This window comes from Cricetulus griseus, chromosome 3 (assembly GCF_003668045.3).
Source record: "Cricetulus griseus strain 17A/GY chromosome 3, alternate assembly CriGri-PICRH-1.0, whole genome shotgun sequence".
NCBI classification, from domain to species: Eukaryota; Metazoa; Chordata; class Mammalia; order Rodentia; family Cricetidae; genus Cricetulus; species Cricetulus griseus.
This window is the reverse complement of record NC_048596.1, coordinates 106300789-106321076: the sequence shown is the minus strand read 5'-3', so window position 1 is coordinate 106321076 and position 20288 is coordinate 106300789. Positions and strand designations below refer to the sequence as shown.

The window sequence follows — 20288 nt, the reverse complement described above, 5'->3', positions numbered from 1 at the left end:
AAGAGAGAGATATGTAAATGTGAGCAGTAATTAAAGAATTTAAATAAAAGATAAAAATGAAAAAAAGAAATAAAGTGGAAAATGACAGAGGAAGACCTCTAAACTCAACCTCTGACCTCCACACATGGATGCATAGGTACATGCCCCCACCCACACATGCATACACACAAAGGTACAACAAATGTACACACACACACACACACACACAGGAATAATAAAAGAATAGACACCAAGAGGTTAGGAAATTTTCCCAAGGCTACCCAACTCATGAGGAAGATGGGTTCCTGACTTAAACAGTTTGTAAAAATCCTCTCTTTTTCAATCAGGGTACTGCTTTTCCTCCTACAGATGACTTTGTGAAGGCAGCAGGGAGCCCTAATGGAGATTTGCAAGTTGCAATGACAGGATCAGATTAGTTCATTAGCCGGTTGCGGTAGAGTCATGTTGCATCTTGTACAGGGACTGATTCCTAAGGACAGCATCCCAGGCAACAAATGCCAAGTTCTGTTTCTCCTTGACCATAAGGGACGTTGACATACTACACCAGTCCAACAAAACAGTTTTCCTCCATAGGAGCAGAGGGCAGTGTCATGTACACAGGCATACCGTTGGTGAAGAGTAGTTTTCTGTTGTGGGGCACCCATTGTTTAGAAGCATAAAATGTTCAAACTTCTGCAGAAATGGGTTCCCTCTGTGGCAACTGCACACAGAGTCCTCTCACTAGGACCCAGAGCAGAGCATGGGCTTCATGCAGAGGCAAGGTGGGGGAGGCAGGGGGAGGAGAAGCCTCTGCAGCTGCTGCCTGCAGAAGAGTTTGGCCTCAGAGAAGGTCAGAGCAGGGGAAGACCAGAATGACAGCAGCCATGTACAGGAGGGTAAATGTTCTGGACAAACAAGGCATCTGTTCCCTTCAAGCCCTTTCTGATCTGAACATTTACTATGTCACTCTTTGTGCTTTCAGAGTCTTGTAAAAATTTCTGCTCTCCAGCTACTTGAGTGTTAGTACCAGTACTTTATTGCTATTGGCTTACCGAAATTGACATAGATCTAGAGGTCATCTGCTGTGTTAGACACATTAACCAAGCTATGTATTTTGTCACAATGGCGTACTTAACTGTTCTTCATTAAAAACAAACATTAGATGATGTCTCTTTATAGACCTTAAAACAAATTGCCAAGATGTTTTCATTTAGGACTTGTGTTAATTCCCTATTTTTTAAATATAATTTTATATGATTTATTTTATTTTCCTTTATGCGTATGGGCGTGTACACTATGTGTGCCCTTGGAGGACAGGAGAGGGTGTCATATCTCCTGGAGCTGGAGTTACAGGCTGTTGTCAGCCACCTGATGTGGGTGCTGGGAATGAAGTTAAATCCCAGTCAGGTCCTCTGCAAGAACGGTATGTGCTTTTAACTGTTGAGCTCTCTCCAGCTCCTTGGTGTGATTTTTTTTTAAAAACAGTTTTTTTTAAAGACAGTTTCACTATGTAGTCCTGGCTGGACTGGAAATCTTGATGTAGACTAGGCTGGCCGTGAACTCACAGCATAGTTCATCAGCCTTTGCCTCCCCAGTGATGGCACTAAAGGTATGTACCACAAGAGAGGAAAAAGAGATGGAGGGACATGTTGTATTCTGACAGTGATTGTGCTCCTATTGTCAATTTAGTTTTTTGTTTCTTAACAATAGAAACACGTGTATTTGGTGTTTTAAAAAAAAGATGAAACTTAATATACAACATGCTTGGAATCCCTTAATTCTAACACAGAGACACAGAGTATGTTTTTTTTTTCTTTCTCCATTTTTTAAATTTGATTAGAAACAAGATTGTTTTACATGTCAATCCCAGTTCCCTCTCCCTCCCCTCCTCCCCTACCCCCCCCAACTAAAACCCTACCTATCACATACTCTTTCTGCTCCCCAGGGAGTGTGAGGCCTTCCATAGGGGGTCTTCAGAGTCTGTCATATCCTTTGGGATAGGGTCTAGGCCCACCCCCATGTGTCTTGGCTCAGGGAGTATCCCTCTATGTGGAATGGACTCCCAAAGTCCACACTTATGCTAGGGATAAGTACTGAACTACCACAGGAGGTCCTGTAGATTTCTGAAGTCTCCTCACTGACATCCTCATTCATGGGGTCTGGATCAGTCCCATGCTGGTATCCCAGATATCAGTCTGGGGACCAAGAACTCCCCATTGTTCAGGTCAACTGTTTCTGTGGGTTTCACCAGCCTGTTCTGGACCCCTTTGCTCTTCACTTGTCCTTCTCTGCAATTGGATTTCAGTTCAGTTCAGTGATTAGTTGTGGGTGTCTGCTTCTACTTCCACCAGCTGCTGGATGAAGGCTATAGGATGGCATATAAGTCAGTCATCAATCTCATTATCAGGGGAGGGCATTTAAGGTAGCCTCTTCTCTGTTGCCTAGATTGTTAGTTGGTGTCATCTTTGTAGATCTCCACACATTTCCCTAGTGGCTGATTTCTCTTTAAATCTAAAATGTCTCCCTCTATTATGGTATCTCCTTTCTTGTTTTCTTCTATTCTTCCCCAGACTCAACTTTTCTGTTCTCCCTCATGTCCTCCTCACTCCTCCTCTTCTTTCCTTCTCATTCTATTAGCTCCCTCCTCCCTCCCCTCATGCTCCCAATTTGCTCAGGAGATCTTGTCCCTTTCCTCTTCTCTAGGGGACCAGTATGTCTCTCTTAGGGTCCTTCTTGTTTCCTAGCTTCTCTGGCAGTGTGGATTGTAGGCTGGTAATCCTTTGCTCTATGTCTAAAATCCATATATGAGTGAGTACATACCATGTTTGTCTTTTTGTGACTGGGTTACCTCGCACAGGGTATGTTTTACTTTCAGAATTCCCTTGTTCACATACATAACTGCAGTCCTAACAATGCAGCCCTGTGCATTTGTTTCCTATTGATCACATTATTTCTTATTACTACATAGTTTTCATAATTGGCATTTTCAATGGCTGCCATGCATAGCATGGTGTGTGTTCTATATGAACTAACACTTCTTGGACATTTGTATTGCTTCCAGTTCTTTTCTCAATTAGCTAAGAGGTAATGAGCATTTTTTTTTTTGTTGTTGTTGTTCAGTTAACATTTTCCATTTGTTCAGTTTTTCCCTTAAAGTGAATTCCCAGCAGTAAACTCCCTGCATGAAAGGTGTGCCTTCTAGACTTTGGTTAGATAGTGTCCTAGAGAGCCATTTGAATGTGAATGGTCGCTTGCATTGTATTTATGTACCTACCTATGTTTCTTTTACCACCATTGTGTCCCATGGTAGTTTAATAATGTCCATATTTTCTAAAAGAGTCCTGTTTATTCAAGGAGTCATCTTTTGAAGAAAACATGAGAAATATATAAATGCGTAAACAACAAAAAATAAGTTATTCCCAATCTTGCTGTTGCCAGGGAAATCAGGGTTACCTTCTGTTTTGTTTTGTTTTGTTTTGTTTTGTTTTCCCTGAGACAGGGTTTCTCTGTCTAACAGTCTTGGCTGTCCTGGAACTCACTTTGTAGACCACGCTGGCCTTGAACTCACTGAGATCCACCTGCCTCTGCCTTCCAAGTGCTGGGATTAAAGGCTTGCAACACCATCGCCCAGCTCCTCCCCTTCTGGGTTCTTAATATTGGTCATAAAGCAGTTTAGTAATGGACTCAGGCCAGGCAGTGTTGGCACACACTTTTAATTCCACCATTTGGTAATCAGTGCCAGGTGGATTTCTAAAAGCTCCAGGCCAGCCTGCTCTACAGAGTTCCAGGACAGCCAGGGATACACAGAGAAACCCTGTCTTGGGGGGAGGGGGGATGAACTAAAATAAGCTCAAGAACAATTTTATTAAAGTTTGAAAAGAGAGAGAGAGAAAAAAAAAACAGAGTAGGCAAGCTGTAAATCTTGGCAGCCGCCAGGAGGAGGGAGATGGAGGACAAGAGAAGTTTGAGTTAGGGTCTGAGAATGCCAGTTGTACAGTAATGGAGGTTGGCAAGCAGCTACGTGACATAATGGGGAAGGGGCTTCAGAAAGAGTGGAAAAAGCCCAGTGTCAGGGAAAACACAATAAGGCGTTGACCAGTATCCAAAAGAACAAGAAGTAGGAAGAACAAAAAGAAGTCACACCTTTTGAGTTAGAGCCCAGAAAGCAATCAGGCTCACACAGGGAGAGACTGTAAGTGGCTGTTCAGAGGGAGGGTACTCTGGGAAGGATAAGTGCATTATCTCACTAAGAGGATAGTTATTCCTCCCATCTCCTTAGCTTGTCCTCACATGCATCAGCTTTCCTAAGGAGTGCTTTCCTGAGCAGGTGATTGACAGGCTTAGCTGGGTTAACTCTTTAGGGAGGAGACAATAGTATGTTTATGTCATCTCTGCAGCAGATCATAATGCCATTTTCTATCAAGGGCCAGAGGCAGAACTTAACATTCTGTTCTTTTGACTGGGACTTTCCCTTAGCAAACTTTACCAAAGCCCTGAGACCTTTACCCATTCATATCATAATTTAAATCTTAAACTGGGGGAGTTGTGATATTTCCCTTTTTAGAGTTATCTGGGAAATGGGAGGTGTGGTCCAAAGCCCACAGTGAAGGGGAAGTCTATCTTTAATGGCCTCCCAGCCTGATAATGCCTGCTAAGTTACCTAATACCATCACTTTGAGGTAACGCTTTTTAAAATGTGTCCCTTCCCAAGTAAATATTTGATAATATATTAGTTACTTGTCCTGTTGTTGTGATGTAATACCTGACAGTGGTAGCTTAAAGATAATGGAGGGCTTATTTTGGCTCACAGTTTGAAGGTACTATATCCATCACAGCTGGGAAGTCACAGTGGCAGGAGCCTTGAGATAATACTCATGTAGCCTCTTCGGGGAGTGATGGATGCTTGTACTCAGCTTTCCTTTTGATTTGGTTAAGTAGTTAAGGTGGGTCAATTAAGTGATCTAGATACTCCCTCACAGGCATGCCCAGAGGTTTTGCTACCAGGTCCTGTCAATATTACGAACCACACATGTTACATCATTTGACTCTCCGAAAGTGGATCTACTTATGTAAGGCAGGGTATAAGATTACTCTCCCTCCATCCCTAGTCGGAATGTTACTGGAATGAACTTTCTCATCAGCGTACCTTTGTGCATTCTTGGAATCATTCCTTGGGATCATTCCTAGAAGCAGAATTTCAGGGTCAGAAGATGGACCTTGGGCGTTTGATGAATATTAAAAAAGTGGTGTTTGTGTCGGGAACCTGTGCTCTTTTTTCCTCTTTTGTTGATGTTTGGATGTCATCCCTGTCTTTTCTAAATTAGATGCCAGTGGGCAATTATTTATCTATTTTAAAAGATGTTTGGACTTGTGCCTTTGGGTCCTAGACATCTTGTTCTGGGGTAAGATCTGAATTTATTTTATTTTTTTACTCAGAATTTTCTTCAGGTGTCATCTTTTGGTGATTTTTACTCATCAGCATCTTTCATACAGACCTTTGTCTGTGTCCTGCAGCCCTTTGCTGGGCTTCTTGATTAACTAGATGTCTTGAAGTCTAGAACTCCTGGAAACATCTGATTTAGCTCACTGAATTCTAGTTTGAGAAACTCAGAGTTTAAGGAAAATGGCTAATATTTACAGTGTGCTGGATGATAGTGCTTTGTCCTTGTAAGGACTGGGGGAATCCGAAGACATGGCATGTCAGGACTTGGGTGCTTCATCTGGGAAGATGAAACAGTTCTTCAGCAAGAGGAGGGCTGTTCTGAGGGGAAAGGCACATGCAAGGATGAATGCCAAAAGGCAGCAGATATTTGAGACAAACCTGTGGTGATATATTGTTTGTGACTTATTAAAGCCATTGGAGATTAAAATAGCAAAGCAGCCACCCTAGTTAGCCATAGAAGCCAGGCAGTGGAGACACATACCTTTAATCCTAGGACTCAGGAGACAAAGGCAGGTGGAGCTCTCTGAGTTCAAGGCCACCCAGGGCTACAGGAGATTGAAACAGTCTAAATGAGTAACAGAGCTCAAGCCTTTGATTCTATCACTTGGGATCACACGCCTTTAATCCCAGCACTAGGGAGGTGGAGACAAGAATGATATGGCTGGGCAGAGAAAGGAGTAAAAGGAGGAGACAGGAACTGAGAGATTTGACTCTGAGGATTTGTGGAGACAGGATCAGCCCCTTTAGCCTGAGGTAGAGGTAAGTGCTAGTGGCTTGGATGCTTTGCTATTTTGATCTCCAGTGGCTTTAATAAGTCATGAACAATATATCACCACACAGACCTGTGTGGTGGTGGCTTGAGTTCTGTGGGCACTGGAGAGATGTACATGTGGGTCAGACTTTAAGAGTCTTCTTATGTTCACCTAAGGAATTTAAACTCAACCCATCTGTAAGGCTGAGGATTAGTAGGCTCCTTGAGAAAAAAAATGCTTAGTAGAGAGATAATGGGGAGACAGGCTTGAAGTCTGTTGTATATTGTAGACTGCTGCATGTGAGCTGTTGAAGGCCTGAGCCACATGGTGTAGGAGGTACAAGGGTGGAGCAGAGGGGGTGTGTTCAAGATACATTTGTGACAGAAAATCTTCAGGTGATATATATATATATATATATATATATATATATATATATATATATATGGCTTAGGGCAATCTCTCCCCCTCCCTCTCTCTGTGTATTGTACCCTATCTATTCCATAGGAATTTGCAATGTAGAAATGCTCTACAGATGTAGAAACTTAATTTTTTTCCTTCAGTACCAGGGAGATGGCTCAGTGGGTGAAAGCGCTATAGTGGCAAGCCTGACAACCTGACTTTCTTCCCTGGAACCTACGTAAAAGCCAGGTGTGGTTGGCAGCTATAATCGCAGTACTCCTGTGGAAAGCTGGGAGGTGGAGATGGGCAATTCCCTGGGGCTCTCAAGCTAGGTAGCCTGAAGTATACAGCACAACAAGTATGCAGAAGCAAGAGGGAAGCACAGGTGGGTATTAGCTACTGCATGTGTGGGGGCGGGGCATAGGACAGCTCTGGGGAGTCAATTCTTGCCCTGCTCATTTCTGGTTTATTTTGCTTAACGTGATCATCTCCAGTGCTCTTCATTTTCCTGCAAATATCATACTTTTTATTCTTCTTTATGGCAGACTAAAACTCATGCATTGTGCATGCATTATATTTTCTTTATCCATCCCAGCTATTAAACTTATTGATAGTGATGGTAGTGATGGTGTTTAAGAACTCCTTCCCTAGAGGACTGTTGTACGAATGAAATAGGCCAGGGTATAGAGCATCTAGGTAGTAGGCAAAAGTTGTTCTTGGGAGGCGGACTTAGATCCCCCCTCCCCCCTCCCGTGTTTTATCCTCATCCATGTGTCTCCCAGGGCATGGAGGCACTTCTTTTTTAATGCCGCTCCTGCATCCAGAGTGAAAAGGGAATCTCAATAGCTGAGAACAGGGTCCAGCCTGACGTGCAGTCTTCCAGCAGGGAGGAGACATGTCTGTCTTTGGTGGGTCTCTGGTCTCTGGGATGGAGGAACACCAAGGGAAATGCTTGGACCCATTTTGGATAATAATAGTTCTGACCTACCGCTGACTGACCAGCCGCATTGTATGAGTAGCCCTGGAGGGGTGAGGAGGTGGGAGTGGGGTAGGGTGTGGCAGTGGGAGGTGGGGGTTGAGGGTTGCCTTGAGGGTGAGATAGGAGACTGAAAAGGTAGATAAGGAGGCCCTTTTTGTTCAGCCAGGCACTGGAAGGCTTCTGCAGAGAATAGATTAGACACAAACCAGACGACTGTGGGGCAAACCCCAGACCTCGGTGATAGCGTTGTTTTTGAGGATGGAGGACAACAGAGGGAGCCTGCCTGTACAAATGCCGGAAACAGCACGTTGGGCTGGAAAGACCTTTTTTAGATCTGCTCAACAAACATGTTTTGCAGACAGAAGCTCCTGCCTCAGCAAGGATTAATGAGCAGGAGGGCTGTTTTCTCTCTTCCCCAGGAAACAAAATGCCAGGATTTGCAGGTGCATGAAAGCCTCGTCAAGCACCTGCCCCCAGATGGCACAAAACAAATGAGTTCTGCCTGAGTTAACCACTTGGGGGCCCAAGGACTTTCTCAGTAGCACTCCCCGCCCCCACTTCCCACCTGTTGGTGGCAAATGAAATCCGTGTATGGGGTCCCTCCAGCCTGTCACAGTGCAGGTGAAGGAGCACCAAGAGACAAATCAGAGGTTTGCTTGCTTTGATGCTGACCAAATGCAATTTTGTGGATTAATTTTTTTTTTGCACACTAACTTCTTTTATTACTTGAGTAGCATAAAGAACATACAATCCAGGAAATTTAAATGACAAAAAGATAACAAAGAATAGACAATGGAAACACTTGGAACTACTACTCTGAAAATAGAGTAAGAGTAGAAGTTTGTCTCCTCATGGCATTTTTATTTGTGCCTCATCGAGGTAACTTGTGGATCTTTTCCTTCCTTACTTCCTTCCTTCCTTCCTTCCTTCCTTCCTTCCTTCCTTCCTTCCTTCCTTCCTTCCTTGATTTTTTTGAGACAGGGTTTCTCTGTGTCGATTTGTAGACCAGTTCAGGCTGGCCTTGAACTCACATAGATCTGTCTGCCTCTGCCTCCTGAGTGCTGGGACTATAGGCATGTGCCATCACCACCCAGTTCTTTACTTGCTATTTCTAATATATAAAAGTATAAAATACAGCATGTGAAGAAGATATAGTGCCTTGACTTTTGAAAATATGTTGTGGAGACCTTAGGCCTGCTTCATTTTCATTTTTATTAGGCTTTATTTATTTATTTATTTAATTTATTTGTAAGACAGCAGATCCATATAATCTATGCTGGTCGCAAACTTGCTATGTATAAGAGATTGCTTTTGAATTTTTGATTTTTCTGTCTTCATTTCTTAAGTCCTAGGATTACAGATGTGACCTCTGCCATGCCCTGTTTTATGTGATATTGGGTATCAAACCCAGATTTTCTTTGGTGTCTTCCCAGCTACATTCCCATCCTCATATTCTGAGGTCTGCATTAGAACTCTCCTTATCCCACATCAATTCAAAATATAGATCCACATAAGCCAGCCCTTGTAGTTGCCCCTGGCCTGGTGGGGATTTATATTTGGAGGGCAGCAGCTGTGGTTTAGAGTCAGGGGATCATCGTGACATCACTTAGGTGTAGCATGGCCCAAGCAGAGTCACTCCTTGCATTCCAACACTGTCTTTAGAAAGTGGAGAGAGGGGCTTAGAGGGGCTGGAGAACTGGCTCAGAGCTTAAGAGCACTGACTGCTCTTCCAGAGGTCCTGAGTTCAATTCCCAGCAGCCTCATGGTGGCTCACAACCATCTGTAATGAGATCTGGTGCCCTCTTCCGGCCTGCAGGCATACATGCAGGCAGAATATTGTATACATAAAAAATAAAATCTTAAAAAAAAAAAAAAGTGGAGAGAAATTAGTGGTTCCCTTCTTCATGAAGATGCCATGACAGAGTGTAGCCAGATTAATTCCTAAACTATACAAATATGTGAGAGCTTGACTCTTATTAGTGTCAAAAATAGTTTGATCCTGGCTTTGGCTTTCAGATAGATGCTTGCTTTCAAGGGCCGTTAGTCTAAAAAAAAAAAAAAAAAAATACCCAACTCTTTCTTTTAGAGGCTGCTACAGTTCAGCTCAGTTTAACAGAGACAGCTGTGATGTGCCCCACGAGCCCAGTCACATGAAGGGATAGTGCATGGTAGACAAAGAAAAGAAGGAGTTGTATGTTTGTGGTGTATATATTCTCATGCCATGTTTGCATACGTGGAGGTTAGAGAGGGACATGGGACAACCATTTTCCTTTGAGACAGAGTCTCTCACTGTACTGGAGGCCAGCAAGCCCCAGGTCCTTGTGTCTTTCCCTGCACTGTGCTTCAGGCACTTGTGACAGATCTGGCTTTTTACACGTGTTGGTATGTGAACCAGGGTCCTCATGCCTGCACCACAAGCATTCTTACTAGACCATTTCTCAGGTTCTTTTTAGAATTTTTGTTGTGTGTTTGTATGTGTGTGGATGTGTATGGATGCCAGAGAACAACCTGTGGCATTTTTCTCCTTCTACCTTGGGTCCTAGAGGTCAAACTCTAGTCATCAGACATGGTGATAAGCTGAGCCATCTTGCTACTTCTGCCCTATTTTTGGTGAAAATGTGTTATGTATCCCCTATCTGAGGGTGGTCTTGACCTTCTGATGTTCCTGTTTCCACCTCTTAAGTGTTGTGATTATAAGTTGATTATAAGTTGATTTTAAGTGTTATGCAGTATTGGGAGCTATATTAGTCAAGGTTCTGTAAAGAAACAGTACCATATGTATGCCCAGTGCTCTTGGAAGCTAAAATAGGGTGTTGGATCTCCTGAAACTGGAGTTATTTATGCATGGTTGTGAGACATCATGTGGGTGCTGGGAATTAGATTAGGATCCACTGGAAGAGCCTCCAGTGCCTTTAACCACGGAGACATCTCTCCAACCTTATCTGTCTATCGACACACACACACACACACACACACACACACACACACACACACACGGGATTTATTAGATTGGCTTACAGGATGTGATCCAGTTAGTCCAACAGTGGCTGAACTGGTAGACTGAGAGTCTGGTAGTTGCTTAATCCATTTGCTGGATATATCAGCAGTGCCAATCTGGCACTGAAGGCCTGGAGGATTCCTGGAGAGCTGTTGATTGTAAGTGATATTGGAGTCTGAAGAAATAGGTCCTAATAACAGTGAAGAAGTGCTGTGCCAGCAGAATAGATGAACTTACCAGCGAGAGTGAGGGCAAACAGACACAAAGCCAAGATTCCTTCATGTCTTTTTAAGAGCTGCCACCAGACAACGCTGTTCACACTTAAGGTGGCTCTTCCTGCTTCCAATAATCTAATCAAGAAAATCCTTCCCGGTAAGTAAAATAAGATCGTTTTAAATTTAAATAAAAATTAATTAAAAAAGAAAATTCTTCACAAGAGTGCCCAACAGCCTGTATTTTAGTTGATTCCATGCAGTCAGGTTGACAACCAAGATTAGCCACGACAGGGATGGAATCCACGCCTTCCTGAATGTAGGCAAGCACTTCACTGAGCTATAGCTTCAGCCTCCAAGCAGATATTTTAAAGGATCATCTCCCATTGTATTAGGAAAACTGCCTTGCTTTCCTTGTGCCTCTAGAGCCTTCAAGGAATAGAAGAGGATATAATTTGTTCTTGTCTAGAGAAAGCTAACTCTCATAGCCTCTTCAGGGCCAACTGCTGTTGCCAGTTTATTTTATAACATTCTAAAAATATTTTATGACATACTCATATGTAGAACCATATCTCGATCCCCTCTTCATATACTATTTTCCCTTCTTCACCTTGCTTTACTGAATAGATTTTTACAGAAAGATGTCTGAAACTATGTGGTCCATTAATGTCTGATTGCCATGCTTTCCATAACCATTTCTGTGCAAATGGACTTTTAGTTGTTCATATAACTACTGTCACAAATATAATATGTAGACCATCCTGGCCCCAGACTTGGAACCGTCCTCCTGGCTAGTCTCTAGAGTGCTGGAACCACCATGCACAGCTAAGACCTGTGTTGGCTATAGGTGTCCTTTTACTCATTAGCTATGTAATTTAAGCTTTTTTTTTTTTTAAAGTGTGTGTGTGTGTGTGTGTGTGTGTGTGTGTGTGTGTGTGTGTAGGTATGCCAGGTGTGTTAAGGTACCTGCAGATGCCAGAAGTAGGCACAGGATCCCTGGAGCTAGAATTATATTGTGTGTCCTGTGACTTCTGTGTCCAGCCTCCCCCTGACCTGCCACCCCAGCAGGTAGGTTCTGAAGATCTACCTTTGTTCTCTTGAAGAGTAGAATGTAATTTTAACCACTGAGCCATCTCTCAGCTCTGTGATTTTTAACAGCTTAACCTTGGAACTTCAATTTCTTATCTTTATGTTGGGAATAATAATGCCTATCTAATAGGCTGTTGTAAAGATTAAATAAAACTCTGTATGGAAAAATTTAGCATCATTCCTGACCCAGTGTGTTAAGATCATGATCTGAATGCCCAGAAACCTGGGAAAACCTACTATATTTTGGTAAAACAAAGTCCCTGTGGCTGAAGTAGTTACCTTGTGACTCACTGGTGTGACTCAGGCTGAGTAACACATTATCTAATTTCTGGTTTTCTAACCTGATGAATGATGTGGTCTAGATCATGAAGTTGACAGAAGTCCTGATCAGATCATATGTAAACAAAATGTTGGAATTTATATCCTGATGCAAGAGGAATAACCTAGCACAGGTGGGTGGCTGACATCTATGTCGGAGGAGAATAATTAACTTGCAATAATACGAAATTAGCATCCGATGTAAAGCAAGCTCGATTGCAACACTGATTATAGTAATGGTTAGTAATTGCATTCTTGTGATTAAGCAATAATGAGCTCCCTGGGACAGAACCTTGTTAGAGTGGAAGATGTATCAAAAGCTTTCAGTTTAATGTATACTTATTGAACACAGTAGCAGGTTAAGCAAAGGAGAGGGAGGTGTTGAAGAATTGTCCTTGTCCTTAAGGGCAGCAGGGTGATGGCCCTGACACTGGAGGGCTGGGGTTGGAGAGGGGGCCTTACCTGCAGAGCTGGCTTACCAGTTTGATCTCTGCTGGAGTCTCATCTTGATTCTAAAGAACTCCAGCCTAAATGCTATCTTGAAATTCCACATATTACCTTTATCATTCCATATTTGGTCCTTTGGATCTGCCAGAGAGCTCTTGTTTATCATGCCCTAGCCATCTCTTCTACAGCTTCAGGGTGGGAGTGTTGTACCTACAGGCTTGATTCTAGTATGACCTGACCATTCACACTTTCCAGGGTAGTAAAATTAAGGATTTTCAGTTACTTTTGAGTTTCAGATAAACAACATGTTTAGTGTATGTCCCATATAACATTTGGGCCACATTATATTCAAAACATTATTCATATTCATAAGTAGCTCAGCTTGGGATGTACAGGGCTCTGAGCTCCTCTTGTCACCACATACAAAAGTTTTTGCATGTGTCTCCTACAATATTTGTTGGTAGGCATACATTAGATTATGTGTATAAAAATAATAAAACATACTTAATATCTGAAATTTAAATTTAAATTCTATCTTTGCTGTCTGCCGAATTCTCTTTTCTCATGTTTAGCAACCCTACCTGGCAGTCCTGACCATCTTATAGACAGCATTGACCATCCTAATATTTCATGGTACCCCAGTAGCAGAGGGTATTAAAAGGTTTTTGTGAAGAAAGAATTCCCATCTTATGTCATGTTTGGTAAATCTAGGATTAAACAATGTTGTTTACTGTTGCTTTTTAAAATTATGGCAGTATATTTAAAGCTCCTAGGTTTGGTTACACCACTGTTTTTCAGTGGTGTCACTGTGAAGCCACCTTAACACACACTGTCACTCGTCTTTAATATTTGTGATACTGAACAAGTGTTGAGCATCTCTGGTGGTCATTCCCATCAGCAGACCGTGAGTTCAGATAGAAAATAACAACAGCAACAAAGATCTTTCTATAACATTGTGATACCATTGTTTTTTAAGCCCACAATTTGACAATAAAACATACACATTAGACATAAGGCTATGTAAATTAAAAGATTAGAAAAGTGTTTATAAAAATGTAAACTAGAAATTATAATCCCAGAAGAGATTATAATTTCCTTTCCTTTTTTTGTCTGTAGTGTTTGCATTGTCTGAAGAATTAACACAAACATTTGATTATTATATATTCAAAGGGATACATTCCCACATTTTACTCTGCAACTCGATGATAGGGAGTTAGCCTCCCTCCCTCCTCCTTCCTTTTTTCCTCCCCCTCCTCTTCGAGACAGAAGTTCACTCTAGCTCAAGGTAGCCCTAAACTATGGAGCCCAGGGTGGCTCTTGACAACTTTCTGCCTTTGCCCTCCAGTGCTAGGTTATAGGTGTGATCCACATTCTTCGTTTTTTGCTTGTTTTGTTTTTCGAGACAGGGTTTCTCTGTGTAGCCTTGGCTGTCCTAGAACTCACTCTGTAGACCAGGCTGGCCTCAAACTCACAGAGATCTGCCTCCCTCTGCCTCCCTCTGCCTCCCTCTGCCTCCCTCTGCCTCCCTCTGCCTCTCTCTGCCTCCCTCTGCCTCCCTCTGCCTCCTGAGTGCTGAGATTAAAGGTGTGAACCACCACCACCACCGGCAGTGATCCACATTTTCCCTTCTCCTTCCTCTTCCTTCCTCCTTCCCTCTTCTTCCTTCCCTCTCTCCCTCTTTTACTTCCTCCTCTTCTTCCAGTTGTTGAGTGTCTCACTATGTAGCCTATGCTGGCCTTGAACTCTTGGTGTACCAACTGCCTCAACACCACAAGTGCTGGCTTACAGGGATCTACCATGGTGGTTTTAAGAACAGTTTTTGAGCAAAGACAAGTCCTCTCAATATTTCTGGAGACAACTGGGGTTCAGAACGTGGAGGAGGGGACATGGATTCTGAGCTTGTCTGTTTTAGTGAACCCCAAAGGACAAGGGGAAAGTATATGGATATAACAGGGAACATAGGGGTTTAAAGGATACCTTTAAAAAAAGGTACATGTTGCCAAATCTGTTACTCTTTCTTTCTTTCTTTCTTTCTTTCTTTCTTTCTTTCTTTCTTTCTTTCTCTCTCTCTTTCTTGATAGTTTTCTTTTTTTTTAAAGCTTTTAAAAACATACTCAATTTCATTTCCTGTATCTTTAAACAGTTCCTTCCTCTTTTTTCCTCATCTATTTCCTTTTCGAATCTCACAAACATCCATTTGATTAGAACTGCTGTGGTAATTATAGTATTTGGGATTTCGCTTGTTCACCTCATGTTCCTGTTTATTCCCCCATTCCTCTGTGCCTGATACTTAGTTATATGGGTGAATGACAATGAGTTATGGAAGTGGTATTTGAGGGGATCTAAGTCTGGCCCCCAAAGAGAGTGTGCTGGGGGAGGGGCCACATAGTGAACAGCCTCAGATGGCCTGCAACCAGTGTGCAAACCCATCAGTATGGGTTTGATGCTTTAGCAGCAAGAGCTTTCTAGACTACTGTGTTAAAAGGGCATGGGGACTATTCAACTGAACTTCAGACAGTGACATTGTCAGTCACAAGGCTGGAGGTGGCAATATTCTGTTTTGAGTCACAATGGCTCATAGGTGATAAGAGTACCTACATCATAGCATTGTTGTGAGTACCCTGTGAGTAAGTACATGTAGGAGAAGGCCCAGGACACAATAAGCCTCAAGTGTCAGCTATTATTACTGCTGTAACCAGAATGGAAAAGTCCTATAATATGCTTGGTCAGTAGCACAGCTTGCAACAATCAGCAAGGTATGAGTGTTATTGTCACTGTAGAACTGGGTTAATCTCTTTCTGCGGTTGCCCCCTCCTGGGATACTGTCTCATCACAGTGATTGGCAACGTCTGGGCTGTTTACATTATGGCCCAAACAGAAGGACTTCCCCACGGATGTGATGTGTTTTCTCTTAAAAGTGAACAGCCACCTTGTCATGTAACCTGGAGTGCATAGTCCTATCTTAACCACACAAAGCCTGCAGTTGTACAGAGACCAAATTTGTTTTAACAAAATGTTCAGGGTTCATGAGTAGCTTGGTGGTAGAACATGTAATTAGCATGTGGGAGACTCTGGGTTCAAATATAGTTACACAAAAACATTGAACGAAGGAAGTATTAAAGTTAATTTCTTATAGAAAGATTATCTTTTGTTTTGTAGTTTGGTCCAGGTGTTAGTCATGCGGGCCCAGGTTGTTTGTGATTGGGCCTCTATCTTTCCTTCATATCAAAGGTATAATTTGGGCAGTGATAACTCTTCTTTAAGAGCCTGGTTTCTTAGATCTCTGTATCTGGACACTTTGTTCTGGATTTCTTTCTGTTTCTTTGACATATGGCAAAAATTAGAAATAAAACTGTGTCAAACCATCTATGCCCAGGAAAAGGATGCTGCCCAGTCCCACAATTCCTGATTCTGACTTACGAAAGGGACAATGAGTCTTGGTCCACACAGCTTCAGGTTTCCCTGCCATCTTGTGCTTAGTACTGACTTTCTTTTCACTTTTTAATTTTATTTTCGAGACAGTATCTCTGTATGTAGTCCTGGCTAGCTAGCCTGGAATTCCCAGTGTAGACCAGGTTGGCCTTGAATTTGCTATTTTTCCTGCCTTCACCTCCCCAAGTTCTGGGATTACCAGTGTGGTGCCTTCTTTTCAGTTTTAACAGCAGGTTTTTAACTGGCATGCTATCTCCCTAACATTTATCAAGAGCTTAGTATTGATTCTGTTTTAGGTAGCATGATACAATAAGAAAGGCTTTTGCATTTGAAACTAGCGGGGGCAATTGAAAAGGGAAGACTCGTGTAAAAAGTGCCCACCCTGTGTTGTTCAATTCATCACATCTTTCTTGAGCTCTTCCTGTGCACCAGGCCTGGTGAAAGTCACTATTGGGACAGCTGAGCCAAGGTTGAATTAGATTCTTAGCTCCTCTAATTATGAACTATAGAAACTTAGTGCTTTCTTTTTTTATGATTTAGAAACTTTTTTTATTAAAAATTTATTTACTTATTTTATATTACAACTGCAGTTTCCCCTCTCTCATCTCCCATTCCCTTCCTCCATAGAAGAGTTTTTGTATTAAGTTTCCATTGACCACGAAACAAAATCTAGGAATACATCATGTTATTTTTCTTCTTTAACTTTTCTTGTGTCTCCATATCTGCCACGTTAAAAATTCAGCAGGACTGTTGTGAGGTTAAGTAATTAGTATTGTGAGATGATGGTAATGATGGTGTTGATTACAGGACCATGGTTTAGCCAGACACAGTGTGCAAACATTGTGAGTTCTTGTGTTTAAGTGGCATTGAGATGCTGAGGGGTGGTGGAGGAGTGAAGGTAGATACACATAGTTAAGTAGATTATGGTGCCTAATACTGTCTAAGAGGAAGAAGGCATTAGAAAGTAGAAATCAGCCAGGCATTGGTGGTGCACACCTTTAATCCCAGCACTCGGGAGGCAGAGGCAGGCGGATCTCTATGAGTTCGAGGCCAGCCTGGTCTCCCGAGCGAGTGCCAGGATAGGCTCCAAAGCTACACAGAGAAGCCTGTCTCGAAAAAACAAAAAACAAAAAACAAAAAAAATAAAAATAAAAAATAAAAAAATAAAAAAAAAGAAAGAAAGAAAGTAGAAATCAGAGGGGCCCAGGCCCCCTCTCCGGTCAGGGAAACATACTAAAGGATGTGATGCTTCAGCTGAGATCTAAAGCAGAAGTGAAAGCTAGCTGTTGGGGGAGGTGACAGGTGGCCATGGACTCTTGTTCTAGGCAGAAAGGTTTGAGGAGAAAAGCAAAGCTGTGGTGTTTCAGAAGCTGGGGAAAAAACAGTGTACCTTGTAAGGGTTGCGAGGAGGTAGTGAGATGTGACTCTAGCCATAGAGATGGAAAGTAGATGATGGGAAACTTGTGAATGAGCTTAAGGAGTTTGCTTTACCAAGACCAAGTACTGTCCTTAAGACTTCTGATTCTATCAGCCACCACAATTTAATGATACCGGCGCTGTGAGCTCCATTTTGTTAATGTCCCAAAGGTACAGACAAAGAAAATACAACAGCCAGGATTTGAACCCTGTTCTCTTTGGTTTTTACAGTTAGAATTTCTTTGATCACTAATGCCTTTTAGTTAGGATTTGGTGCTAACCTTGGTTTCTCTCAACCTCAGTTTGCTCAAATTACATTCAATATTAATCAATATTACGTTCATCGACTATTGAAAATAAGGAAATATACATAAAGAGTTAAGTATAGCACAAGGCATATAGGTATCGGAGCCACTATATATGGGCTCAGATTCTCACACAGAGAGAAGTGCTCTTCCTTCACAGTTCCAGTGACATGAGGCAGAACCCTATGAGCATCTGCCTGCATATTTGTTTGTCTGCATCTTTCAAGGGCTGTTGAAATCCACATACAAATCACCTTACTTGACAGGTTCAGCACATTGGGTTCTCTACCTGCAATCCGTTGTTAATGAGATTTAGGTCTCCTGGTAGTAGTAAGCCTGATGCTTCCCCCAACCTCTGAAGAACCTTGTCTCCAGGATTCACTGTCCTTTTCTTCTCCCTCCAGAGACTATTCCTGTTTTGCCTAAGACACAGTGATCTTCAGCAGTTAGCTAGAATTATTCCTTAACTTCTTTTGTTTGTTTTTGTTTGAGATATAGTCTCCTTCTATTGCCCAGTTTAGCTTCAAACTCTAGCCTCAGCCTCCTGAGTGTTAGATGTTACTCTACTTTCTAGTTGATATTTATGCTGATATTTACGCTTTCTCATGTTGGTCTTGGGGCAGATGTCTCCAGGTGATAGAGGAATGGCACAGGAGGCGCTCAGATTATGATTCGTTTCATAAGAATGGGGCTTGGTGGGTACCAAGGTCTATGGGAGACTTCAGTTTTGTTTGTTTGATTTTAATCTTGATGACCCTCTTAAGTTATTCAATGGTAATATTCTTAGCACAATTGGAGAAGCAGATGTCCACATCTAAGCAGTATGCCTATTAATTAAGTCATTCTGTCTACAGAGTAGACATTTACTAAGTGTGACTCTGCTTTAGGGCTAGGAAACAGAGCTGGAAGACATTGTCCCTTTCCTCAAGGATAAGGCAGACATTTGAACAAATGAATATGTATAGCAAGTAAAGTTCTGCTATGGAGAAATGGGGAAAAAGTCACCACTTTATTTTTATCACCCATTTGAGGAAGACCAGTGAAAGATTCAGAGAAAATGAGTGGCTTGCACTGGGCTCTGATCTTGTAGAAAAATTCGGAAGGGGGACATCCCCAGTAGAGGAAAGGATTTAGTACTGCTCCTTGCAATTAGAAGATGGGAGCCACTGGAGGTGGATGGTAAGCACCACCGTGGTTGGTAGGAGGTAGAAAGAAATGGGATAGGAGATAGAAATTGGAGGTAGATAGAAATGGGAAAGGCAAAATGATTTCCTGATGGTATGAATCCCCAAGAACCTAGGACTTGCATGAGAGTGAAGGGCCATTTATAATTTCCTCCCTTTCATGTGGTCTCCTGGCAGCTATCATTTTCTTCACACAGCCTACTAACTGTCTTAACCTCTGGATGGCTCTCCTTTCTACCTACTTGTCTGCACTCCTGGTTAGCCTGACTTTCCACACAAAAAGAAAACACAGTTTATCACTTGAAGACCTATGACCTGACAGCTTGGAGGAATAAAGGTTACCAGGTGAAAGGGCATGTGTGTCATTTATTTTGTGCAGCACAAGGTAGCTAGGGAGAATGAAGTCTATCTGTGACCAAACACCTAATGTTCCTCTTTCACTGGCAGCATCACTAGAGAGGAGCCTTAAGCTGCTCTTCAAATGAATCAGAGCTCTTGTTTCTGTGGAGTAGAGGCTGGTGCAACCTAAGCTCTTGGGGAAGTCTGCCGGGCCTTAATCACTGTTGCCTGTGTTTGCTTGCAGCCGTGTAAATGAGTATGGAAGATTATGATTTCCTGTTCAAAATTGTTTTAATTGGCAACGCTGGAGTGGGAAAGACGTGCCTAGTCCGACGATTCACTCAGGTAAGGGAAATCTGGAATCCAGGGTTGGGTTTGTTTGTCTCGCTTCTCTTATAGCAATGATCTGCTGGGAGGGGTGATTGGATCTAGTGCTAACCCCTGAGCTTCGGGTTCTTAAGCCACCCTTTGACAGCTCCATCAAGTTTATAGTCAAAGGTTTTTTTTTTTTTTTTTTTTTTGGTTTTTCGAGACAGGGTTTCTCTGTGTAGCTTTGGAGCCTATCCTGGCACTCTCTCTGGAGACCAGGCTGGCCTCGAACTCACAGAGATCCATCTGCCTCTGCCTCCTGAGTGCTGGGATTAAAGGCATGCACCACCAACGCCCGGCAAGCCAAAGGTTTTCTAAAACGCCTGAGGAGGATGATGCTGAGGGCTTCTCCCACACCTCATCTTGCTTCCTCATACAGAAAGGGGCAGGTGGTTTTGTTTTCAGTGTGTAGTATCAAAAATAGAATTGTTTACAAAATAGATCTGTAGCTCATAATCATCTAAAGGTGGAAACAAACTAATCTAGGGATTAAATCGAGTCCAAATATTCATTTTTGAAAAGACCCAATACAGATTAAACCTCTGCTTTCCTGCCTATGGCCATTCTCATCCAAAAATCACAGTGAATTCCCTTGGTTTATAACCAAACGGTATGCTTGTCTAAGTC

At 42.3% G+C, this 20288-nt stretch overlaps 1 protein-coding gene across 1 annotated transcript in view; it reads left to right on the top strand.

Annotated features, from left to right (window-relative positions):
* Positions 1–20288, top strand: part of Rab30 (RAB30, member RAS oncogene family) — a 95586-nt gene that overhangs the window by 53102 nt on the left and 22196 nt on the right. The window contains exon 2 of the mRNA XM_027407655.2: positions 19537–19637. Coding sequence (XP_027263456.1) covers positions 19545–19637 — 93 coding nt within the window. The 5' untranslated portion in view covers positions 19537–19544. The remainder of the gene's footprint in view (positions 1–19536; positions 19638–20288) is intronic.